Source organism: Ranitomeya imitator, chromosome 2 (genome assembly GCF_032444005.1).
Source record: "Ranitomeya imitator isolate aRanImi1 chromosome 2, aRanImi1.pri, whole genome shotgun sequence".
NCBI lineage: Eukaryota > Metazoa > Chordata > Amphibia > Anura > Dendrobatidae > Ranitomeya > Ranitomeya imitator.
Genome location: NC_091283.1, coordinates 700,560,127 through 700,587,685, shown reverse-complemented (window position 1 = coordinate 700,587,685; position 27,559 = coordinate 700,560,127). Strand labels below are relative to the sequence as shown.

General features: G+C 44.3%; 1 protein-coding gene across 1 annotated transcript in view; it reads right to left on the bottom strand.

Moving 5' to 3' along the window:
• The window catches only part of LOC138665537 (mannose-binding protein A-like), a 278,073-nt gene that overhangs the window by 233,933 nt on the left and 16,581 nt on the right, over positions 1-27,559 (bottom strand). The window contains exons 2-3 of the mRNA XM_069753118.1: positions 16,408-16,497; positions 4,070-4,114 (exon numbers count right to left, since the gene is read on the bottom strand). Coding sequence (XP_069609219.1) covers positions 4,070-4,114; positions 16,408-16,497 — 135 coding nt within the window. The remainder of the gene's footprint in view (positions 1-4,069; positions 4,115-16,407; positions 16,498-27,559) is intronic.

Genomic DNA, 27,559 nt, shown 5'->3' with positions numbered 1-27,559 from the left:
TCGTTTCTCTTCAGGACAGGTTGAGTCTTCGGACTGTCCTGGTGTGGATTCTGTGGTGGATAGGTTGCAGCAGATCTGGACTCAGGTAGTGGACAATTTGATCTTGTCCCAGGAGAAAGCTCAACTTTTCGCTAATCGCAGACGCCGTGTGGGTCCCCGACTTCGTGTTGGGGATCTGGTTTGGTTATCTTCTCGTCATATTCCTATGAAGGTTTCCTCTCCTAAATTTAAACCTCGTTTTATTGGTCCGTATAGGATTTCTGAGGTTCTCAATCCTGTGTCTTTTCGTTTGACCCTCCCAGACTCCTTTTCCATACATAATGTATTCCATAGGTCGTTGTTGCGGAGATACGTGGCACCTATGGTTCCATCTGTTGAGCCTCCTGCCCCGGTTTTGGTGGAGGGGGAATTGGAGTATATTGTGGAGAAGATTTTGGATTCTCGTGTTTCTAGACGGAAACTCCAGTATCTGGTTAAATGGAAGGGTTATGCTCAGGAAGATAATTCCTGGGTTTTTGCCTCTGATGTTCATGCTTCCGATCTTGTTTGTGCCTTTCATGCGGCTCATCCTGGTCGGCCTGGGGGCTCTGGTGAGGGTTCGGTGACCCCTCCTCAAGGGGGGGGTACTGTTGTGAATTCTGTGGCTGAATTCACTCCTGTGGTCACAAGTGGTACTGCAGCTTCTGAGCTTCCTCCCTCAGGTGTTCTGGTGAGCTCGTTAACTGCTTCATTACTTAACTCCGCCTGATGCTGCTATCCTTGCTCCTTGTCAATGTTCCAGTCTTGGATCTGAGCTTCTCCTGATCGTTCCTGTGACCTGCTGCTCTGTATAGCTAAGTGCTTTTTTGCTATTTTGTTGCTTTTTTCTGTCCAGCTTGTCTTTTGGTTTTGCTGGAAGCTCTGAGACGCAAAGGGTGTACCGCCGTGCCGTTAGTTCGGCACGGTGGGTTTTTTTTGCCCCCTTTGCGTGGTTTTGCTTTAGGGTTTTTTGTAGACTGCAAAGTTCGCTTTACTGTCCTCGCTCTGTCCTAGAATATCGGGCCCCACTTTGCTGAATCTATTTCATCCCTACGTTTTGTCTTTTCATCTTACTCACAGTCATTATATGTGGGGGGCTGCCTTTTCCTTTGGGGAATTTCTCTGGGGCAAGTCAGGCCTTTTTTTCTATCTTCAGGCTAGCTAGTTTCTTAGGCTGTGCCGAGTTGCCTAGGTAGTTGTTAGGCGCAATCCACAGCCGCTTTTAGTTGTGTTTAGGATAGGATCAGGTGTGCAGTCTACAGAGTTTCCACGTCTCGGAGCTCGTTCTTGTATTTTTGGGTATTTGTCAGATCACTGTGTGCGCTCTGATCGCTAAGCACACTGTGTTTCTGGATTGCCTTCATAACACCTGTCATTAGCAAACATAACAGGGATGCTTAATGTATGCGTTTCTTAAGCGTTTTTTTTTCCGGCGGAAAGCTGCCGAAAAAACGTGCAAAAAACTTGAAATATCCGCGAATAATCCGGAATGTGTGCACATAGCCTTATAGGTATATTTTTGAGTAAAATGTAAATTTTTCTATTATTCTATAAACTACTGTCAACATGTCTCCGAAGTTCTAAGCAATACATTTTGTATTTATTTTCTGAAAATAAGAAATTGTCAAAATAACAAAAAAATGCATTGCTTGCAGACCTCAAATAATGCAAAATAATGCATAAAAAACCCCTCCAAGTTCATAATCATTTTAAAAAGACAGTACTTTTGTTTTAGCTCAGGAAGAGTTCAGAAATCAATATTTTGTGGACTAACCATGATTTTTATCACAGTTTTCATGCGTCTTGGCATGCTTTTCACAAATCTTTCACACTGCTTTTGGGTGACCTTATGCCACTCCTAGTACAAAAATGTAAGCAGTTCTTCTTTGTTTGATGGTTTGTGACTATCCATCTTCCTCTTTATTAAATTCCAGAAGTTTTCAATGGGGTTCAGGTCTGGAGATTGGGCTGGCCATGACAGGGATTTGATGAGATGATCCTTCATCCACACCTTGATTGCCCTAGCTATGCGTCATCGCGCATTGTCCTGCTGGAAGAAACAGTCCTCAGAGTTGGGGAATATTGTGCTAGGGTTGGTGGATCGCACTAAATATGAATAAAGATGAAGTGCGATCGCAACCCAGGGTCCACCATGCGGAAATGTAAATCCACAGCAAGAAGAAGAACAGAACGTAATTACTCAGTTTTGTTAGCTTCAGGCCAGCGTCACACTAGGCGTAAGTAAATACGGTCTGTTTTTTACGGCCGTAATACGCAGTAATTGTCCCAAAACTCTGTTCCGTATTCAATGCGAGGATGCGATTTTTACACCCAAATTTATCCGTGTGTCATCCATATGGCTTCCGTACGGCGATTTTTTCTCGCAGGCTTGTAAAATGGATATATCATGGATCCATCAGCTCAAATATTCTTAAAAACATATATACAGTCTATATATATATATATATATATATATATATGTCAGTGAGACACACATATATATATATATATATATATATATATGTTTAGATTTAATTCAGCGCTAGATAGCAGAAAAGCCAGTAATTCAATTGCCGGCTTTTGCTATCTCCTTCACAAACCCGGCAGGATATGAGACATGGTTTACATACAGTAAACCATCTCATATCCCTTCTTTTATTACATATTCCTCTTTAGTAATGTAAGAAGTGTCTTTGTGTCAAATTTGGGGTTCTCTAGCTCTTAAGTCCCGGAAAAAATTGGCGTGGGCTCCCGCACAATTTTCTCCGCCAGAGTGGGAAAGCCAGTGACTGAGGGCAGATGCTAGTTACTATAGCGTAACTGAAGAGCCAGCAGTAACTAGACGAACAGCAAGAGTCTGAGCAAGGCGCTGAGACCGTCTCTGCTGAGCTGGCTCCACTGCGGTCAAAGAAGAATGTGGGAGACAAGGCTTGGGATCCACCTCGTGCAGTAGAAGAATCCCGGCGCCTAACATTACCCCCCTTCCTAGTGCCCCCCCGGCGAGCTTCGCTACGCTCAAGGGCCGCAATAAGCTGGGGGGTGGGAATGTGCTCAACGAGCTCCCAAGTCCTATCCTCTGGACCATGACCCTTCCAATCAACCCCAAAAAAATTTTTGCCACACACCACCTTGGCACCAAAAATAGCATTCACCTCAAAATCATCCGAAGACGAACCCAAAGTCCGAGTAGAAGACTCAGAAAACCGAGAAATATGAACGGGTTTCAAGAGGGAAATGCCACGCTAGAGAAAATGGCTCTATGTGAAAACCTTTGTTACTTAACAGGAGAGCACTATCCTCTCAGGGGCAAGGGAACAGGTAGTAGACACAGTCACAACGTATGGACTCACACGAACCTCTCCGAAGCAGCTGGAATTCTAAAAGGCTATACACCCGCCCTGAGTACCCGCACAAACTCCTCTTCAGAGAACCAACAGAAAAAAAGATGGGATGGATCTATAAGTAATATCTGAGTAATAATAATATTCATAGACTCACAGTAATCTCTTGGCACCGTCCAGGGTGAAAACTATTTATCCCACAGACATGGATTACGGCTTGGGACAGAACAATGGACAGGTGAGGGATTTGGTTGTTGTTTTATTTTTGTTTTATTACAAGAGATGAGGGATTCAATGGAATGGGCGATGATGTAAATATGGCTTAATTTAGAATAGTTAAATGAGTTTGTGTTATTCTTTCAATTAAAGGACTTTATTCTGGCTGTATATTTATTTACAATATAACTATAGTTCTACAACCAGATAATGAGAGATGAAGACAATCAAGTGATCAGAGCAGGCAGCAATCTGCTCAGTCTGAAGTGAGCTGCAGCTGATCAAGTTTTATGTCTGAATCACTGCTCTCCTCAGTTGTAGAAAGAAAAACGGTGAACAGTTATCATTAAGTGAACTGCTACAATACAGTGTCTGCCATGGCCCACCAGAGAATCTTCTGGTGGGTCAGTCTGATGCTACTGATACCTTTTCAAAAAAATAATCATTATGTCGACTGAATAAAATAATTATATTAATGTAACAGCTATACATACCTTGTGCTCCAGTATTTCCTTTGTCACCTTTTTGTCCAGGTAATCCTAGGGAGATAAACATAGAATTCAAATTATTTGAAAAATTCAAAATAATAATATTATAACATTTTTATATTATAACATGTACAGGTGCTTCTCACAAAATTATAATATTAAGTTAATAATAAGTTAATTTATTTCAGTTCTTCAATACAAAAAGTGAAACGCATATATTATATAGAGTCGTTACAAACAGAGTGATCTATTTCAAATGTTTATTTCTGTTAATGGTGATGATTATGGCTTGCAGCCAATAAAAAAAACTAAAAGTTATTATCTCAGTAAATTAGAATAATTAACAAAAAACACCTGCGAAGGCTTCCTAAGCGTTTAAGAAAGTCCCTTAGTCTGCTTCAGTAGGCTCCAAAATCATGAGGAAGACTACTGACTTGACAGACGTACAGAAGTCAGTCATTGACACACTCCACAAGGAGGGTAAGCCACAAAAGGTCATTGCTAAAGAAGCTGGCTGTTCACAGAGTGCTGTACCAAAGCATTTTAATGGAAAGTTGAGTGGAAGGAAAAAATGTGGAAGAAAAAGGTGCACAAGCAACCGGGATAACTGTTAAGAAAAGGCCTTAGAAAAATTTGGGGGAGATTCACAAAGAGAGGACTGCTACTGGAATCATTGCTTCGAGAGTCACCACACATAAACATATTCAGAACATGTGCTACAAGTGTTGCATTTCTTGTGTCAAGCCACCCAAGACAAATAGACAATGCCAGAAGCATCATACCTGTGTCAAGGAGAAAAAGAACTGGACTGTTGCTCAGTGGTCCAATGCATTGTTTTCAGATGAAAGTAAATTTTGCATTTCATTTGAAAATCAAGGTCCCAGAGTCTGGAGGAAGAGTGAAGAGGCACACAATCCAAGTTGCTTGAGGTCTAGTGTGAAGTTTCCACAATCAATGATGGTTTGGAGAGCCATGTCATCTGCTGGTGTAGATCCACTGTGTTTTATCAAGATCAAAGTCAGCGCAGCCATCTACCAGGAAATTTTAGAGCACTTCATGCTTCCTTCTGCCAACAAACTTTTTGGAGTTGGAAATTTCATTCCCCAGCAGGACTTGACACCCGTTTATGAGTCACCCGCCTGGGCCATGGGGTATTTGGTACCAGGTCCGTTACTTAAAGGAAATGTCATGGTGGCTGCAACCCGGACCATGTCCCTGGGCGCCCAAGGAAAAGGGAAAGTCTTTAAGGGGTTTTATGAATAAAGTTTGTGTTTGTGACGCCACCTGTGGTATTCAGCAAGTGGGGATTGACGCTGCTTAAAGGGGTCCTCTGGGTTATGTTATGGCAGATAGATGGTATAGCTTCCCACAGGTAAAGTTGGGTCCCCAGGGCTCCCGGTTTGTATGTGAAAATGATGGGTGGTGTGGAAAGAAATGGAGGACACAGGTTTGCAATCTCTTTACCTGGTTTACTGAAGGCTTCAGGCAACCGCAGTCCAGGGCACCAGATCACAGGTACAGTCAAGGTCCGGCCGGCTTGGAAGCAAATTCAGAGTCCCCTTTACCAGGTGGAGTTAGAAGCCTTCCTATTAGCATGGTGATGTTGTAGTCCCTTACTGCTTATGGCTTATGGCAAGGTCCTCACAGTTCCCTCTGTCCTCCATGAAGGTTAGGACACAAACCCGTATGACAGGTGGCTCTAGCCTTTTTATAGGGTCTCTATCACAACCCTGGCTCTATGGGTCACTGTGTCTCCTGGGTATTAGGGCGGACAGGTTACTTGTAGTCCAGCTGTCCTGCTGGTTTCTGCTGTGCCACTTAGAGTCTTACACAACCTCGGTCAGGGAGATAGCCCAAACGCTGCTGTGCTCCCTTGGAGTCACTCTCCTGTGCTTCGTTCTCCTGCATGCCCACTAAACACTGTTCTTCCTTTGGTATCTCAATATCCAGGAGCTGCAGCACCTCTGGCTGCACGGCCCCTCACACTGCTTTCTGCCTCAGATTGCTCCAGTCCGCTGTCTGGCACTAACTAACTCACTTTCCCTCCAAGCCAGAATATATCAATAGGAAAGTTCCCCTTAATCCGGGTTTAGAGCTCCCCCTTCTGGCCTTGAGTGTGAACATGTTTTGTGCTTTGTGATTACCTGATTAAAGAGATCTTCCTTCGCTTCCAAGCATGACATCACTCTCCCCATGAGGAAAGCAATGCCACTGTGACAACCAGGACAATGGGTTGTTCCATCCACACTGCTAAAAGTACCAATACCTGGTTTAAAAACAACAGTATCATTGTTCTTGATTTGCCAGCAAACACGCCTGACCTTAACACAATAGAGAATTTATGGGGTATTGTCAAGAGGAAGAAGAGAGACAACAGACCCAACAATGCAGACGAGCTGAAGGCTGCTACCAAAAAAACCTGGGCTTCCATAACACCTCAGCAGTGCCACAGGTTGATCGCCTTCATGCAACACCACATTATTGCAATAATTGATGCAAATGGAGCCCCAACCAAGTATTGAGTGCATTTACTGAACTGTTGTGAATTCTGTGATCAAGCTCCCTCCTGTGGTCATGAGTGGTACTTCGGCTGGTTCTGTCTATGAGCTTCCTCTGGTGGATGTGAGTGGGGCTGCGGCTTCTGAGTTTCCTTCCTCAGGTGACGAGGTTAAGTAGTTAGGTGCTGCTCTACTTAACTCCACCTAGTTCTTTGTTCCTGGCCTCCAGTCAATGTTCCAGTATTGGCCTTGCTATCTCCTGGATCGTTCCTCTGGCCTGTCTGCCTTGCATGAGCTAAGTTTTGCTTATGTTACTTTTGTTTCCTATATTTTCTGTCCAGCTTGCTATATTGGTTTTTCTTGCTTGCTGGAAGCTCTGAGACACAGAGGGAGCACCTCCGTACCGTTAGTCGGTGCGGAGGGTCTTTTTGTCCCCTCTGCGTGGTTATTTGTAGGTTTTTGTGCTGACCGCAAAGCTATCTTTCCTATCCTCGGTCTATTCAGTAAGTCGGGCCTCACTTTGCTAAATCTATTTCATCTCTGTGTTTGTATTTTCATCTTACTCACAGTAATTATATGTGGGGGGCTGCCTTTTCCTTTGGGGAATTTCTCTGAGGCAAGGTAGGCTTATTTTTCTATCTTCAGGGCTAGCTAGTTTCTCAGGCTGTGACGAGGCGCCTAGGTTCTGGTCAGGAGCGCTCCACGGCTACCTTTAGTGTGGTATGATAGGATCAGGGATTGCGGTCAGCAGAGTTCCCACGTCTCAGAGCTCGTCCTATTTAGTAACTAAACAGGTCACTTGTGTGCTCTTAACCACTAGGTCCATTGTGGTTCTGAATCACCTGTTCATAACACTGAACTTACATTTAGGCAGGCCAACATTTCAGATTTTAAAATCATTTTTCAAGCTGGTATTACAAAGTATTCTAATATATTGACTTTTGGATTTTCATTGGCTGTAAGCAATAATCATCAACATTAACAGAAATAAACACTAGAAATAAACACTGTTTATAATTATTCTAAATAATATATGATCAAACCAACAAATCCTCAATCAGTAAGAATGCCCATAAGCGAGGGCCAACACTTCCTACTAGTTTAACAAAATAACCTTATTCTTCATGCACCATATTCAAACACAAGGTGCAAGAAAAAATCTCTGGAAGTTGACGCAAAATAATTTTTTTTTTAAAACTACAATAGTTTATTTATTCAAGATATTACAAAAATTGTTCAGGAGTATGGTAAATACTGGAAAAACAGAGGTTGAAAGAAGGATCACTACTATCATATATGGCAAACAATTTCAAATATTAGAGCATAATAGCAAATGGCAACCAATTTACAAATGGCAAATTATAATGATAAATTAACCCCTTAAGCCCCAAGGGTGGTTTGCACGTTAATGACCGGGCCAATTTTTACAATTCTGACCACTGTCCCTTTATGAGGATATAACTCTGGAATGCTTCATCGGAACCTGATGATTCTGAGAGAGTTTTCTCATTACATATTGCAATTCAATATAGTGGTAAAATGTCTTTGATAAGACTTGCATTTCTTTGTGAAAAAAACGGAAATTTTGCGAAAATTTTGAAAATTTTGCAATGTTCCAAATTTGAATTTGTATGCCCTTAAATCACAGAGATATGTCACACAAAATACTTAATAAGTAACTTTTCCCACATGTCAACTTTACATCAGCACAATTTTGGAACAGAAATTTTTTTTTTTTAGGGAGTTATAAGGGTTAAAAGTTGACCAGCAATTTCTCATTTGGACAACACCATTTTTTTTAGGGATCACATCTTATTTGAAGTCATTTTGAGGGGTCTATATGACTAAGTGTGACAACATTCTAAAATCTGCACTCCTCAAGGTGCTCAAAACCACATTAAAGAAGTTTATTAACCCTTCAGGTGTTTCACAGGAAATTTTGGAATGTTTAAATAAAAATGAACATATAACTTTTTTTCACAAAAAAATTACTTCAGCTCCAATTTGTTTTATTTTATCAAGGGTAACAGGAGAAAATGGACCCCAAAAGTTGTTGTGTAATTTGTCCTGAGTACGCAGATACCCGATATGTGGGGGTAAAGCACTGTTTGGGCACATGGCAGAGCTCGGAAGGGAAGGAGTGCTATTTGACTTTGCAATGCAAAATTGACTGGAATTGAGATTGGACACCATGTTGCATTTGGAGAGCCTCTGATGTGACTAGTGTTGAGCGATACCGTCCGATACTTGAAAGTATCGGTATCAGGTAGTATCGGCCGATACCCGAAAAGTATCGGATATCGCCGATACCGATACCCGATACCAATACAAGTCAATGGGACACAAGTATTGGAAGGTATCCTGATGGTTCCCAGGGTCTGAAGGAGAGGAAACTCTCCTTCAGGCCCTGGAATCCATATTAATGTGTAAAATAAAGAATTAAAATAAAAAATATTGATATACTTACCTCTCTGGAGGCCCCTGGACATCACCGCTGGTAACCGGCAGCCTTCTTTGCTTAAAATGAGCGCGTTTAGGGCCTTTCATGACGTCACGGCTTCTGATTGGTCGTGTGCCGCTCATGTGACCGCCACGCGACCAATCACAAGCCGCGATGTCATTCTCAGGTCCTAAATTCCTAGAATGAGGAGTTTAGGGCCTGAGAATGACGTCGCGGCTTGTGATTGGTCGCGTGGCGGTCACATGAGCGGCACGCGACCAATCAGAAGCCGTGACGTCATGGAAGGCTCTAAACGCGCTCATTTTAAGCAAAGAAGGCTGCCGGTTACCAGCGGTGATGTCCAGGGGCCTCCGGAGAGGTAAGTAGATCAATATTTTTTATTTTAATTCTTTATTTTACACATTAATATGGATCCGATACCGATTCCCGATACCACAAAAGTATCGGAACTCGGTATCGGAATTCCGATACCGCAAGTATCGGCCGATCCCCGATACTTGCGGTATCGGAATGCTCAACACTAGATGTGACTAAACATTGAAACCCCCCACAAGTGACACCATTTTGGAAAGAAAACCCCCTAAGGAACTTATCTAAATGTTTTGTGAGAACTTTGAACTTTGAACTGCGTTTCACTACAGTTTATAACGCAGAGTCGTGAAAATAAAAATTATTTTTTTCCCACAAAAATTATTTTTTAGCCCCCAGTTTTGTAGTTTCCCAAGGGTCAGAGGAGAAATTGGACCCAAAAAGTTGTTGTCCAATTTGACCTGAGTACGCTGTTACCCCATATGTGGGGGGAACCACCATTTGGGCGCATGGCAGAGTTCGGAAGGGAAGGAGCACCATTTGGAATGCAGACTTAGATAAAATGGTCTGCAGGTGTCACATTGCGTTTGTAGAGCCCCTAATGTACCTAAACAGTAGAAATCCCCCACAAGTGACCCAATATTGGAAACTGGACCCCCCAAGGAACTTATCTAGATGTAATGTAAGAACTTTGAACCCCCAAGTGTTTCACTACAGTTTATAACGCAGAGCCGTGAAAATAAAAAATCATTTTTTTTCCACAAAAATTATATTTTAGCCCCCTGTTTTGTATTTTCATTAGGGTAACAGGAGAAATTGGACCCCAAAAGTTGTTGTCCAATTTGTCTTGAGTATGCTGATACCCCATATGTGGAGGGGAACCACCGTTTGGGCGCATGGCAGAGCTCGGAAGGGAAGGAGCGCCATTTAGAATGCAGACTTAGATGGATTGGTCTGCAGGCGTCACGTTGCATTTGCAGAGCACCTGATGTAACTAAATAGTAGAAACTCGCCATAAGTGACCCATATTAGAAATTAGACCCCCCAAGGAACATATCTAGATGTGTTGTGAGAACTTTGAACCTTCAAGTGTTTCACTACAGTTTATAACGCAGAGCTGTGAAAATAAAAAATCATTTTTTCCCACAAAAATGGTTTTGTAGCCCCCCAAATTTTTATTTTCCCAAGCGTAACAAGAGAAATTGGACCCCAAAAGTTGTTGTACAATTTGTCCTGAGTACGCTGATACCCCATATGTTGGGGTAAACCCCTGTTTGGGCGCACGGGAGAGCTTGGAAAGGAAGGAGCACTGTTTTACAATGCAGAATTGTCTGAAATTGAGATCGGACGCCATGTCGCGTTTGGAGAGCCCCTGATGTGCCTAAACAGTGGAAACCCCAAATTCTAACTGAAACCCTAATCCTAGTCCTAACCCTAGCGCTAACCCTAATGTGAAAATGGAAATAAATACATTTTTTTAATTTTATTATTTTTCCCTAACTAAGGGGGTGATGAAGGGTGGTTTGATTTACTATTCATAGCATTTTTTTTTGCGGATTTTTATGATTGGCAGCCGTCACACACTAAAAGACGCTTTTTATTGCAAAAAATAGTTTTTGTGTCTCCACATTTTGAGAGCTATAATTATTCCATATTTTGGTCCACAGAGTGATGTGAGGTCTTGTTTTTTGCGGGACAAGTTGACGTTTTTATTGGTAACATTTTCGGGCATGTGACACATTTTCATCGCTTTTTATTCCGATTTTTGTGAGGCAAAATGACCAAAAACCAGCTATTTATGAACTTCTTTTGGGGGAGGCATTTATACCGTTCTGCGTTTGGTAAAATTGATAAAGCAATTTATTCTTTGGGTCAGTACAATTACAGCGATACCTCATTTATATCATTTTTTGATGTTTTGGCGCTTTTATACGATAAAAACTATTTTATAGAAAAAATAATTATTTTTGCATCGCTTTATTCTGAGGACTATAACTTTTTTATTTTATTGCTCATGATGCTGTATGGCGGCTCGTTTTTTGTGGGACAAGATGTCGTTTTCAGCGGTACCATGGTTATTTATATGTCTTTTTGATTGCATGTTATTCCACTTTTTGTTCGGCGGTATGATAATAAAGCGTTTTTTGCTTCTTTTTTTTTTACCGCATTCAATGAAGGGGTTAACTAGCGGGACAGCTTTATAGGTGGGGTCATTACGGACGCGGCGATACTAAATATGTGTACTTTTATTGTTTTTTTTTTCTATATTTAGGAATTTTTTATTTTTTTACACATGTGAATATTTTTTTTTTTACTTTATAACATTGCCCCCCGGGGGTAAGCATCATGTTATAGGGTCAGATCGCTGATCTGACACTTTGCAGAGCACCGTGTCAGATCAGCGATCTGACATGCAGGGCTGCAGGCTTACCAGCGCTTGTTCTGAGCAGGCGCTGGTAAGCCACTTCCCTGCAGGACCCGGATGTAGCCCCTCGGCCATTTTGGATCCGGGGCCTGCAGGGAGGAGACGCTCGCTACAAGGTGAGCACTCTGGCTGCGCCCTTCCCTCCTCATCCCTCCTGCGGTAAGCCAACTGGTTTCTTTGACCTATCTGCCCTCATTGTTTATTGGGTGCACTTCCTAAACCCCAATATGTGGGATGGACAATTTATGGCACACAGTGCGTCCCTGTTGACATAGGCTTTACTATATGGTATCTATGTGGGGCTTACACCATACTCTGTCCTTTTGGTGGCTATGCACGGTGCATGAGGGATGTTTGGGGGAGGAGGTTTTCCCCTTCATGTGTTTACTGGTAACGTTTTTACCCTGACCTATTACTGCCTGTTAACTTTTATGTTTTGTAATCATTAATAAAGTGTTCATGTTTTTTCTACGTTTGGCTCCTTGTTCTCCAGGTGTCATAAAAAGGAGAGCCAGTAGGAGTCGTGCCCCGAGATCGGCAACATCCTACTGAGGCGCGTAGCCGGATAATAATCCACTTACACACTTGGACACAGCGAAACTCAGCGCCTTGGAGCAGCGGTGGATGGCCCGGTTGTCCAATTATGACTTCACCATCAAGTACCAGGCGGGGCACAAGAATGCGAATGCCAATGCATTATCCCGAATGCCTCACCTACCCGAAACGGAGGAAGATCCAGAAGCATTTAAAGAAGTGGAGCTGCCCGCTTTCCATCGTCCCTAGGCAACTCAGTGTTCCCATCAGGTGGAGAACAGGCGCAGAAAAAAACAGGGCACCCCGATGAATCCCCTGCCCCACCACAGGTGGACAGAGAACCAGGATGGTGACCCTGCGGTCGTCGGGTGAAAGAGCTCCTGACGCAGGCAGGTTTGCATCCCGGCCCGGATGATCCACCGGAGGCATTACAGTTGTGGAAGGAGAGGGGCAAACTGTTTATTCACGATGGCAAGCTGTGCCAAAGGAGCATTGACCCCCGCACTCATGAATTGGTGTGGCAGATTGTGGTCCCCAGACAAGATGTGCCAATGGTCCTGGGAGCATACCACGATGGGGCAGGACACTTCAGATGGAAGAAGCTGGAGAGGCTACTTCGTGGGAGGTTCTTCTGGAGCGGCATGAAGAAAGCCATCGAGAAGTGGTGTAGAGAGTGTGGTGTAGCCTACGCCAGAAGGATCGTGACAGCCAACGGGCTCCCTTGCAGCCCATCATCACCAAACGGCCGCTCGAGTTGGTCGGACTGGATCATGTAAAGCTAACACCTAGCCGGTCAGGTTATATCTACGCTCTCACCATTGTGGACCACTACTCCAGATTCCTGGTAGTCGTACCAGTCAAAGATCTGACGGCTAAGACGGCTGCCAAAACCTTCCAGCAGTACTTCTGTCGACCCCATGGGTACCCAGAGAAGCTGTTGACCGATCAGGGGCCAGCATTTGAAGCGGAGGTGTTCCAGGAGTTCTGCAATTTGTACAGGTGTAAGAAGATCAGAACCATGCCGTACCATCCACAGACCAATGGGATGTGTGAGAAGATGAACCAAGTGGTGATCGACTTACTGAAGACCTTACCTGTAGAGGAGCGGAACTTGTGGCCTACAAAGTTACGAGACTTGGTAGATATGTACAACCACATCCCGGTGAATTCCACCAACTGCACCCCAGCATACCTGATGCGAGGAAGGTCTAGCAAGTTACCCGTCGATCTGGACATGGGGGTCCTGACCCCCGAAGATATATCGCCAGATGCGGATTGGGATACCGAGAGGCAACAGAGATACCGCAAAGTACAGGAATGTGTGGAAAAGAGTCTTGCTCAAGCCAGACAGAAGCAAGAGAGGGACTACAACCAGTATGCTCCCGCGGCTCCATTGGCACCTGGTGAGCAGGTACTCAAACGAAAGAGACTACACAAGCTTGATGATCAATGGGAAGTGGAACCGTATACCATTCTCTCCTCCGATTTCGACAATACGAAGGTCTGTCTCATCAGTAAAGACGGAGGGGAGACCTCAATGGCCATATCCAGAGACCACCTGAAAATATGCCCTGATAAGCTGAAAGATGGGGAAACAGATCCCAGGACTTCTCCGCCCGTGGAAGAGGAGAAGATGATACACACTGTTCTTGGCGATTTTCACCAGTCCTGGACTCAAATAAATCTGGCCATTGTGGTGCCTGACTTAACATTTCGTCAACTGAGACCGCCAGAACTAAATGTGGTGCCTGGGCATCTGTACCCGCAAGCGCAGCCGACCCCACCAGAAGATGCGATGCCAACGGTTGAACCAGCGGGCCCTCCCTCTGTCATCGGTAAATCTGCCATGCCCACCACTAATAGTGGCAGCACTGAGGACTCCAGTATGCCAGTGCTGCCCAGACTCACTAGAAGTGTAGCTAGAAGACAGTGCACTACACTAGCGATAGCAAGCGTGCGGGTCCTGTCAGGCCAGTAGCAACCCCTGCGCTGCGGAGGTCTACGCGTAGCACCAAGAATCAGACTCCACTTCTCTATAGACCTTGGAGATATTAACGATAGTTGCTATTTGGTTGAAAATGCTTGTGTAAATATCTGTGTTATAGGTTTAAAAATGGACAATGGTGTGGTGGACAGTGAATCACTCCAAAACTTTCACAGGGGCCCCTTTGTTTACCCAGGGTCCCTGCTGTTCTATGGTTGCACCTACTGAACTGGGAGTCATGGATTGTGCATGACCAATCTTTTGCAACGTTCAAGCATCCTTACCTTCCATAACAGAAAGCACTGTTATACTTATTTGTTCATAGTATATAAGAATTTTGTGTGTTTTCTATTAACATGTATTGTTATTCTTCTTTTCCCAGTCCGGGAGTACTGGATTTAATCGGGGGGAATGCAGCGCCCCAGAGACCTGGTCATTGCAGTAATGTCGCTCTGCCGCTAAGGAGGGTGATGTTATGTCTGATTGCAATAAAGGAGTTCTTCTGACCAGGTATCACAGCACACATTACACTTCACACTCCGGCCACTAGCGGGAGCAAAAGGCACTATTTATTAGGTCACTCCTCACACTAGTAAAACTAGGGGCTTGGCAGGAAGTTAGACATAACGCAGCCTGGGAGAGCTCCAGGGAGGACCTGTCAGAATTGGGAATCTGGCAGGTACCTAGCCAAAAGGACAGATTTTTACGGAACCGCGCCTGCACTACCTTGCGGCGGTATCTAAAGAAAGGACACGAAGAGAAGGATATTGTGGACAGTGAGAAAAGAGATCAAGTAAAAAGGAGAGCCAGTAGGAGTCGTGCCCGGAGATCGGCAACATCCTACTGAGGCGCGCAGCCGGTGGCCGGAGCACCGAGGAAGTAACAGTCTCCACGAATTACTTCAAACAGCGGCAGGACAGTTAATTACAGGTTGGCTGTCTACCTAAGAAAGACATAGGAGGCAATCGTGGGAGAGGGGCGCCTCTAGGGTCCCAGAATAACTCCAGGCCTACCTGTCATAAAGGTGTGTCCTAGCCATAACAAACCTGGGGGACGGAGAGAGAAAGATCTAGAAAGAATGAGAACAGAAGTTGTGAGGACTATCCCGAATGCCCAGCAGGGAAGAACTACAATACACAGACGCTAGTGGTAGGCACTGATTTCCACCTGCAAAGGGAACTCTGGATGTGCCTTCGGACCAGCCGGTCTCAGACAGCCCTGTTGACAGTACTCTGGATTGAGGATCCTGAAACCTTCAGTAAAAGGTAAAGAGACTGTAACCCTGTGTCCTCGTTATTCCTCGCACCTTGCACCACGCACCACCACCTTTCATTGGACGCCCCTTAGCAGGGTCACGGGCCGGGTCCAGCCACCGTGACAACCCCAGAACTGAGCCAAAGAGGACCGGTACCGAGTAACCCGCGGCCCTGCGTCTGGGGGCGCTCCATATACATATATTATAAGGTGCCGTGTCCAGTCAAAATAAATACATGTTGCTGTTTATAAATCAAACCAGATTGTGTCCTGCAAAGTAGGAAATACAAGTGGCCGATATGATCAGTGAATGGAATTTTTAAACACCGCAAATACCGTAATTACCTGTAAGAATCAAAGTCTGCTGAGTGTGTTGGTATTAGGACCTAAGCCTCTCGCCTCGACGCGCACGTTTCGCCACCCTGCTTCTTCGGGGGGCGTGTGACTATGCACTTTAATTAATATTTTGATATGAGTATTTATTATTTAATTTATTAATATAATTTGCCATTTCTTAATTGGTTGCCATTTGGTGTTATGCTCTGATATTTGAAATTTTTTGCCATGTATGATAGTAGTGATCCTTCTTTCAACCTCTGTTTTTCCAGTATTTACCATAGTCCTGAACATTTTTTTATCATGTCTTGAATAAGTTAATAAATTGTTGTAGTTTTAAAATAACTAATTTTGAGTCAACTTCCAGAGATTTTTTCTTGCGCCTTGTGTTTGAATATGGTACATGAAGAATAAGGTTGTATATTTAATATATGAGTTTCACTTTTAGTATTGATGAAATGAAATAAGTTAACTTTTTGATGATATTCTAATTTTCTGAGAAGCACCTGTACATTGGAAAAATATTTTGAAAGATTATTGTACCGGTAAATCCAGTATTTCCTCTAGGCCCTTCTTTTCCAGGTGGTCCGAAACTGCCTCTTATTCCTGGAGTCCCTGGCTCTCCGGCAGGTCCTAAACAAAGCATACGTACATTTTATATCTTGATTTTTCTTAGACTCTTTTGCTACTGTTGTACACTAGGATTATTCATAAAATTAGTGCAAAATAGTAACATGATTCCCAGCCAAACCAAGGTTTAGCAATTTTAGGCTGGGGCCACACTTGCGAGAGCAATGCGAGAAACTCGCGTGAGTCTCTTGTATCAATACCCAGCACTGCCGCCGGCACTCGGGACCAAAGTGTGCGGTTGCATGTATTTCTATGCAGCTGAACGCTCTGGTCCCGAGTGCCGGCGGCAGTTTCGGGTATTGAAGCAAGAGACTCAAGTGAGTTTCTCGCATTGCTATCGCAAGTGTGACCCTGGCCTTAAACGGATACACAATGAAGTTATATATCAAGAACTGTAATCTTGTTCTTGACCAACTCTTTCCTGATGGGATGATTTTCCATTTTTGCATTAGTTTTTTCCTCATTTTTTCTAAGAGCTATAACTTTTTTATTGTTCCATCCACATAACCATATAAAGGCTTATTTTTTGCAGGATAAGTTGTCCTTTTGAATGACATCATTCATTTCATCATGTGATTGAAAAGTGGAAAACAAATTGCAAGTGTTACGAAATACTGAAAAAAGGGCAATTCTGCAATAGTTTATTTTATTTGCCATGTTCACTATTCAGTACAGCTGACCTGGCAAAATGATTTTCCAGGTCAGTATAACTATGCATGTTTGGTGTCTGCATATTTTTTCTATTTAACTCTCACAGATGGAGCTCCAGTCTACCTGCAGCTGTTAGAAAAAAGGCTACAAATATAGTGCAGCCAAAGCAAAAAAAAAAAATACATACATTTTATTGAATATATAACACAGAGAGGAGTAAAGGAAAAGTCTAAAATATAAGAGCAACACGAGAGGGCGACAAAGCACAGACGTAGAATGCAAATGGATGATAGTAAGACTTGTATATCAAATTCAGATACAAAATTGGAAAGGTACTATGATGGAAAAGATGGCCAGGCAATGAATATGATAAAGTGAAAATAACAAAAAGATCACCTACAACAGTTGAATAAAAAGAATCAATATAAGTAAAGTGGTATTATATAGTGCAGTCAATCATAAAAAAAATCTTACCACCCTGACACAGCCTCACCTGCTGCACTCTCGTATGGTGGATTCCACCTTTCCCACACCCATGGTACCAGCAGCAAGCATGGGGGAGGAGTTGGTTTTCTCCTGTCAGATAACTGCTCATTCACACCAATCTCATTGCCACCCTCTGTTACCCTCCCTTCCTTTGAGGTGCACTCTGTGGGCATCTATTCCCCCTCTAAACTCCAACTGGCTATCATTTACCGCACCAAAAGGTCAACCACCACCTTCTTTCACCACGTTATTACCTGGCTACTTAATTTCCTTTCTGGACATCCCCTTTATCATCATCAATATTCCCATTGACACTTCCCTCTCAGCTGCCACTAAGCTACTATCTCTCACTTCCTCCTTCGACCTCACACAATGGTCTTCTGCAGCCACTCACAAAGATGGCCACACATTGGACCTCACCCGCCTCTGCTCCCTATCTAACCTTTCTAACTCACCTCTCCCTCTTTTGGACCACAACCTACTCGCATTTTCTTCCTTCTCCACTCGTTGTCCACAATCCACACCCCACAAACTTACACACCCTAGCAGAAATCTTAAAAACCTCAATCTACACTCACTGTCTGAATCCCTTCTCTCTCTTACAGGCATAAGTTCGCTACACAATGCGGATGCCGCTGCCGCTTTATATAACAGCACAATAGCTGTAGCTCTGGAATTGGTTGCCCCTCTCACACATACCAAAGCTTGCAAAATCAACAGACAGCCGTGGCACACCAGCCTGACCAAAGAACTGAGGCAAGCTTCCAGGGCTGCTTGTCGGAGATGGAAAAGATCCCACTCCAACGAGCACTTCATCGCATTTAAACAGTCCCTCAGTACTTTCAAGGCCTCACTCACTGCAGCAAAACAAACCTACCTCTCAACTCTCATATTCTCCCTGTCTCACAACCCTAAACAGTTATTCAACAATTTCAATTCTCTCCAGCGTCCCCCAGCACCCCCTCCCTTTCCACTCATCTCCGCCGAAGACTTTGCCTCATTTCTCAAGCAGAAGATTGATAATATGAGAGACAGTTTTGGTCAACAACCCCCAGAGCCCTTTCTCCTAACTGTTCAGCCCTCCTCCTCCAAAACAAATTTCTCCACCATTACAGAAAATTGACTCTCCACTCTCAAGATTGCATCTCACCACCTGTGCACTTGACCTGATCCCATCCTGCTTCATCCTAAACATCACCACAGTCTTCATCTCAACCCTAACCCATCTCTTCAACCTATCACTAACAACTGGTGTCTTCCCCTCAAGCTTTAAACATGCCTCAATCACACCTATAGTCAAAAAGTCCACTCTTGACGCATCCTCTGTATCTAGCTATCGCCCTATATCACTTCTCCCTATGCCTCAAAACTACTGGAACAACACCTCCATCTTGAACTGTTCTCTTACCTCTCTTCTTCCTCCCACTTCAACGGCTTACAATCTGGCTTCTGGTCTAACCACTCCACTAAAACTGCCCTAACTAAGGTCACCAATGACCTATTAACCGCAAAGGCCAAGCGACACTACTCTGTCCTATTCCTCCTGGACCTGTTGTCTGCCTTTGACACAGTGGACCATTCCCTATAACTACAGACCCTTTCATCTTTTGGCATCACTGATTAGGCCTTATCTAAGATCACGTCATACCTAACAGACCGGACATTCAGCGTCTCCCACTCGCACACCACCTCCTCAACTCTTCCCCTATCTGTCGGAGTCCCGCAAGGTTCAGTCCTAGGGCCCCTGCTCTTCTCCATTTACACCTTCGGCCTTGGATAGCTCATAGAAATTGATGGCTTTCAGTATCATCTCTATGCTGTCGACATACAGATCTACATCTCTGGACCAGATATCACCACCCTACTAACCAGAATCCCTCAATGTCTGTCTATTTCATCCTTATTCTCCCCTAGATTTCTAAAACTTAATATGGACAAACCAGAACTCATCATCTTTCCCCCATCTCACTTGACTCCCCAACAGACCTATCCATTAAAGTAAATGGCTGCCCCTCTCCCCAGTCCCACAAGCTCGCTGCCTCAGTGTAATTCTTGACATTGATCTCTCCTTCAAACCACATATCCAAGCCCTTTCCACTTCCTGCTGACTTCAACTTAAAAATATTTCCCGGATCTGTACATTCCTCAACCAAGAATCTGCAAAAACGCTAGTCCATGCCCTCATCATCTCCCGCCTTGACTACTGCAACCTCCTGCTCTGTGGCCTCCCCTCTATCACTCTCGTACCCCACCAATCTATTCTAAACTCTGCTGCCCGACTAATCCACCTGTCCCCCCACTATTCCCCAGCCTCTCCCCTCTGTCAATCCCTGCACAAGCTCCCCATTACCCAAAGACTACAGTTCAAAACCCTAACCATGGCATACAAAGCCATCCACAACCTGTCTCCTACATACATCTGTGACCTCGTCTCCCGGTACTTAGCTGCACGCAACCTCTGATCCTCACAAGATCTTCTTCTATATTCCCCCATTATCTCCTCTTCCCACAATTACATACAAGATTTCTCCCGCGCATCCCCTGTACTCTGGAACTCTCTACCCCAACATATCAGACTCTCGCCTACCATGGAAACCTTCAAACCTTCCTACAAGCCTACAACCTGCAGTAACCACCGATAGACCAAACTGCTGCACAACCAGCTCTACCCTCGCCTACTGTATTGTCACCCATCCCTTGTAGATTGTGAGCCCTCGTGGGCAGGGTAATCTCTCCTCATGTACCAGTCATGATTTGTATTGATTAAGATTATTGTACTTGTTTTTTTATTATGTATACCCCTCCTCACATGTAAAGTGCCATTAAATAAATGGCGCTATAATAATAAATATTAATAATCTTACCCATAGTTTAATTCTGCTGGGTCAGCACAAGCCTTTATCAGGGGCTATTAGACAGATGATTAATAATGAGTAATTCAACTTGCCTTGTGACCCTACATCAAAGTAAACGAGCGTCATATGACGGACCTGTTGAGTTTTTTTATTTACTGAGAGCACTTATTAATCTAAATTCCCTATACTTAATGTTACACATACTAGCCACCTTCTTCATCTGTTATCGGCGGCACTTCAGTAGGTCTTCTGCAGGTCATATCGCTCCAATGCTTGCTGAGCAGTTCAGAAGGCACTGCTCAATACAAGTCTATGAGAGCCAGAATGAGGCAAGAATGAGACTCTTTTAGGGTATGTGCACACGATGCAGATTTTGTGCAGTATTAGTGCAGAACTGCAACAGATTTTTCTGTTGCAGAAACGCTGCAAAACTGCACTGTGATTTACATTGCAATGTAAATCAATGTGAAAAAAAAGCTGTGCACATGGTGCAGAAAAATCTGCGCAAAAACGCTGCAGATTTCAAAGAAGTGCATGTCGCTTCTTTTGTGCAGTTCTGCTGTGTTTCTGCACCCCTCCATGATAAAGATCTGCAGTAGTAAAATCTGCCCAAAAACTGCACCAAAAACGCACAAAAACTGCAGAAAATCTGCACCTGCAGATTCTGCCAGGAGATGCAGATTTAGTACAGAAAATTCTGCACCACATTTCCTACGTGTGCACATAGCCTTAGATTTGCATTGACAGATTATGACTGTTACCTCTGACTTCTGGTCAGTCAGAAGTGGCAGCACAGGAGTGGAGCAGTGCAGAGCCAAAATGGCACTGGGATGAGCTGAAGGCTGCAGACAGTGGCAGGGTTGCTCAGTTGACATTTGATGGTTGCTAAATTGACTGGATTGCTAAGTTTATTTTTCTGCATACAGCTTTTTAAAAATTCACAGACAAACAATATTTTTATGAACTTTAGCAGAGTCAGGTAAGATAGGGTTAAGTCCTACATTTGCAGGATTTGATAAAATGCACCTGCCTAGCTTTTTAATAGAACCAGAGCCTATGTTCACAAGGAGCGTCAGTCTACTGAATGAGCAGAATGGAGTTTCGAATGTGCTGCTGGTGAGTGACCAGCCAAAATGTCTTTTATGGCTGGAAGAAAGACATGCTAGAATCTCTCTCTGAATGGAAACTGCCTATATCAGCTAGGAAAGCTGAGCAATCTGTATTTTGGCGCTGCAGAGAACCGTCTGTTCAGTGAGAACTTTGTCCGGAGTTGAACACTTTTGTTTTGGCGCTATAAGCTGCTGGAGCTCAGGCTGAAGGAGATACCGATGCTGGTTGGATCATGCCTCTTCTGTGTATGAAATTCACTCTGGGAAAAGCTGTAATCTGTTCGGGTGAGCTCACACTACACATTAACATATATGTGCCTTGCTAAATGACTGGTGTATTTGCTGTGATACATCTGTGCGCACAAAAGGCTGTCTTTGGTTTTGAATCCCTTGTAATTTTATGAAAGCAATAAAAGTGGGCCTATTTGGTCCAAAATGTATTGCCTGTGTGAATGCTAGTGTAGGGTGGTGAGCCAGGCTAATGGTCTCTCCTGCGTATCTGGGCTGGAACCCCAGGCTAACGGTCTCTCTTGTGTATTTGGGCCGGAACTGAAATTCTCAGGCTAGAACGAGCCCAAGGAATTTTGCCCCTCCCAGCCTAAAAATTTCAGTCTGCAGCTGCCCAGAAAAGGCGTACAGCTCTGGCAAAAATTAAGAGACCACTGCAAAGTTTAGGTACTGTATATTTTTGAGTAAAATGTAAATTGTTCATTTATTCAATAAACGTCTGACAACATGTCTCCGAAGTTCCAAGCAATAAATTTCTAATTTTTTTTTCTGAAAAGGAGATATGGTCAAAAGTTAAAAAAACAATGTTTTCAGACCTCAAATAAGGCAAAGAAAACAAGATTATAATCATTTAGTAACAACAATACTAATGTTTTTAACTCAGGATGGGTTCAGAAATCAAGATTTTGTGGAGTTACCATGAATTTTAATCACAGCTTTCATGCGTCTTGGCATGCTTTCCACCTGTCTTTCACACTGCTTCTGGCGCAAAAATTTAAAGGGACTCTGTCACCTGAATTTGGAGGGAACAATTTTCAGCCATAGAGGCGGGGTTTTCGGGTGTTTGATTCACCCTTTCCTTACCTGCTGGCTGCATGCTGGCTGCAATATTGGATTCAAGTTCATTCTCTGTCCTCCGTAGTACATGCCTGCACAAGGCGTGTATGTCCCACAATGCGATGCAAAGATGCTGTATCTGGATTTCATGGTTGAGCAGTGTCATGACACGACTACACATATGTGAATTCAGTAGACACTGAGCTGATCGTGAGAACTCAGCTGTGGTGACTTCAGTGAGGTTCTTATAGTTCATAGTCGATGAACTCCGGTGACTTCACTGACATTACCGCTATGCACTGAATCTGAGTTCTCATGCTTAGCCATGCAATCCAGATGTAGCAGAGTTGGATCACATTGTGGGACATATATGGATTATAATCAGATGTAACATCTCAAGGTCCAGCCTGTTACAGTGGCATTGCTTTCCTCACGGGGAGAGTGATGTCATGCTTGGAAGCAAGGGAAGATCTCTCTGTCAGGTAACCACAAAGCGCACAACATGTTCACACTCTGGGCCAGAAGGGGGAGCTGTGAACCTGGTTTTCAGGGGAACTCCCCTATATATATATATTCTGTCTTGGAAGGAAGGCAGTCGGTCTGTCAGAGGGACAGAGCAGAGAAAGTAGGAGGAGAGAGAAGGCCTGACAGTAGACTAGAGCAGTCTGAGGCTGGAAGGAAAGTTGGAGAAAGTCAGAGAGGAGCTTGTCATTGAACTTCAGCTGAGGCGGAGCTGGTACGATAGGAGAATAGCTGAGCAAACATGGGGGTCTGCAGCTCCTGGTGGAAAGAGGAAAGAAAAGAGACGTGTGAGGGGCCATGCAGCCAGAGGTGCTGCAGCTCCTGGACAGGGAAACAAAGAAGGAAGAACAGCGCATTTTGAGCATGCAGGAGAGCAAAGTGCAGAAGAGAAACACCAGGGGAGGACAGCAGTGTATGGGCTATCTCCCTGTGGAGTGCAGATTCCTGATAGCCGGAAGACCAAGGTTGTACCAGACTCTAGGAGGCACAGCAGAACCTGGCAAGACAGCTGGATTATTACATGTAATCTGTCCGCCCTAATGCCCAGGAGACAGTGCACAGTGACACATAGAGCTCAGGTCGTGATAGAGACCCTGTGAAACGGCTCGAGTCACCTGTCATACGGGTTTGAGTCCCACTTTTATGGAAGACAAAGAAAACTGAAGCCACAGGCAGCAAGGGATTACAACAAAGCACTGGTAGGGAGGCTTCTATCGCCACCTAGTAAAGGGGACTCTGATCTTGCTTCCAAGCTGGCCGGACACTACCTGTACCTGTGATCTGGTGTCCTGGACTGTGTCTGCCTGAATATTTCAGTAAAGCAGATAAAGAGACTGCACACCTATGTCCTCCATTTCTTACTGCACCACCCACCATCTTCACCTACACACCAGGAGCCCTGGGGACCTACTTCACCTGTGGGAAGTTATACCATCTTAGCTGCCATAACATCACCCCAGAGGACCCCTTTAAACAGCATCGGTCCGTACTGACCGAATACCACAGATGGCGTCACAAAAAAAAACTTTATTACAACTCCTTTAAGGACAATCCATTTAGCTTGGGCACCCAGGGCCATGGATTGGGTCGCCGCCACCGTGACATCCCCTTTGAGTACCGGATTCGATACCGATGACCCCAAGGCCCTAGCATGTGACTCAACTTGGCGTCACGAACAGGATGGACCGACCCTGAGAATCGGGTCATGTGTGCCTAAGAGACTGTGTTGTGCTGAGAGACTGTTAACTGTAAATTGTGGCCATTATTGCTGCCATTATAGTGCCACAAGGAGCGCAGGAGAAGAAGGGCATATCATCATGGATGGGCCCAGCAGAGCGGCGCGAAGATCATGCCTGTCCCCCGCCAACACTGTTATGTGAGATGGAGGTTTCCTTCAAACAGAGAACTCCGCCTCCTGATTAGAGATGGCAGAAACAGCAAGAAATAGAAGTACCACCCCCGGAAGAGGGTTCGACAAAGGAAGTCTGCAGAGTGGAAGGAGCATGCGGAGCGGTGTGCAGGGAGATGAGCTGCAAACATGGCAGCGAAGCACCTGGGCGACATCGCGGCGCATGGAGGATTCAGGATGCCGGAGTGCGAGGTTAATGTAGCAGGCTCCCCCGGCTTGGGGAGATAGAACCCTGATCTGCAGCCGACTGTGAACCCGGAGCTGCTTAACCAGGAGGTGAAGGAGGTAATGTGACAGATGCTGCGGCTGCAGGAAGTGACTATGACCAAATGGAAGGAGAGTCTGATGGAGGGGGTGACCGGACGGCAGACAGCGTTGCAACATGTGGCCTCGACCTCTGGAACACCTACTGAGATGACCGGTACCGGAACATCAGCTATGTCTACTACCCCGGTATTGGAGGACACCCTGCAAGGGCCATTTGAACCCCCTCCAGCCCCAAAACCAGGCCAGCTGCTATGTCACATAGTCTGGGACCGGATGACAGACATCGGGGCAAATTAGCTGATCTACTGCTGCCTATACCGACATCACAGGCAAGCACAACAGGGTGTGTAAAGCAGACCTGCGGGGAAGAAGCCCAGGAAAACATCCTTAGCAGGGAGGAAAGATGCTGACAACAACTCCTAGAGCTGGACACAGAGAGACAGGAGAGTAAACTGTGGCAAAGGGAGCTGGAAGAACGTGATTTAGCAATAAAGACCGGGGTCTGCCAGTGCAGGCCCATTGACCAGGGACCATGGTCTCTTTTGACAACAGAAAAGGATGGGGGTTCATTAGAGAGCCCAGAATAAAAAAGACTTATTTGTGACATGCCGTGACGTGGAGTCACATCTTCAGGAAGGGCACCCTTACACGAACCTGCAACCAGGAAACCGGGTGTCTTACACATGGCACCAGGGAGAAAGAGGCTGGTATGCCCTTAACATTCGCAAATGCAAAGCCACCATAGTTAAACAGCCCAGGAAAACACAGGCCACTCAAACGTCTGCAATGGGACTGGCTTTGTTTAATCCACAGGAACATAAAGTTTCCAGGCCAAGAGGTCATGGACCACGAAAACTACCTTTGAAGGAGTAAGAGAATAATGATTCTGAAAGTTGAAAAGACTGCCAAAGTTTAAACGTTCATTTGTTTAAAAGAGACAATGAGGTCATGGACAATATATGATCCAAAAACTTTCCTGTAAGTAGTTGGCGCCTCTTTAGTTGCTTTCTACTGGTTTTAAAAAGAACCTTTAAAGAAACTGTTTCTAATGTTGCCTTAAAAGTTGATTTGTTTTACAGAAGACCTGAAGAAAAACCTGTTTGGTGTGGCCGAAAGCAGGGTCTGGATAATACGCCTTGTAGCCTGCCCAAGCCTGCTTTGGTGGTTTACGAAACAGGTCCCTCGCATCATTGCTGCTGTTCAAAAATGTTATGAATTGACTTGAGTATTAATTGCACAATTAAATGCACTGCCTCCATATAAAAAACGTTAAAACTTGTTGCACTTTGAAGAAATGATAGTGTTTAATACAGTCAAAAAAGTTACCATGAAAGGGAAGTAGCTAGTGTTTTGTATGCGAGATAGGACAAATATGCAGATAGTGTTGAGAATTATAGTGAAAGTAGTGATGAAGGTTTTGCACATTTATTGCAGAGAGTCTTAAAGTGGTATAGCCACAATTGTAGTCGTCGTTCTATAGTATAGTAAAGTTCTATATTTCTGAAAAGTTATTTATGTTGTTGTAAATATTTTGCTGTATCGTTAAAAGCATCAATTACCTCCCATAAAGGGAAGCAAAAGTTTTATAACCTGTTGAAATGCATTTCCCAAAATGTTTTGTATGTCTTTCTTAACCTGTAACTGTTGTTTTTCTTTTCCCAGTCCGGGAGTACTGGATTTAATGGGGGGGGGTGTAACACCCCAGGATTTTGGCTGTTACAGTGGCATTGCTTTCCTCTTTGGGAATATGATGTCATGCTGGGAAGCAAGGGAAGATCTCTTCTGTCAGGTAACCACAAAGCACACCAAACAAACAAAGAAAAAGAAACATGCACGAACGCGGGGATCAACAAATATATAACAAATTTTATTGATTACAAGTTCTTAGACCACACACTTTAAATTTAACAACATTTAAAACCAAAATCAGGAAAGTTTACCCGAGAAGACAAAATAACACACATGGGAAAATGGTCCCCAACAAAGATTCCTCCAAATAGCATACTGTCCTGTTGTGAATTCTGTTGTCGAACTCCTTCCTGTGGTCGTGAATGGTACTTCGGCGAGTTCTGTCTATGGACTCCCGCTGGTGGCTGTGAGTGGAGCTGCTGCTTCTGAGGTTCCTTACACAGGTGACGTGGTTTATCCTTTGGTTGGCTGCTCTATTTAACTCCACTCAGATCGTTACTCCATGCCAGCTGTCAATGTTCCTGCATTGGTTCAGTTCGCTCTTGGATCTTTCTGGTGACCTGTCTGCTCCAGCAGAAGCTACGTCCCTGATAGTTATTATTTGTTCATTGTTTTCTTGTCCAGCTGGATATCATGATTTTGCCTTGCTAGCTGGAAGCTCTGGGATGCAGAGTGGCATCTCCGCACCGTTAGTCGGTGCGGAGGTCTTTTTGCACACTCTGCGTGGTCTTTTGTAGTTTTTTGTGCTGAACACAAAGATACCTTTCCTATCCTCTGTCTGCTCAGTAAGTCTGGCCTCCCTTTGCTAAAATCTGTTTCATTTCTGTGTTTGTGACTTCATCTTAACTCACAGTCAATATATGTGGGGGGCTTCCTTTACCTTTGGGGAATTTCTCTGAGGCAGGTAGGCTTTATTTTCTTTCTCTAGGGCTAGCTAGCTCTTAGGCTGTGAAGAGGCGTCTAGGGAGTGTCAGGAACGCTCCACGGCTATTTCTAGTTGTTGTGATAGGATT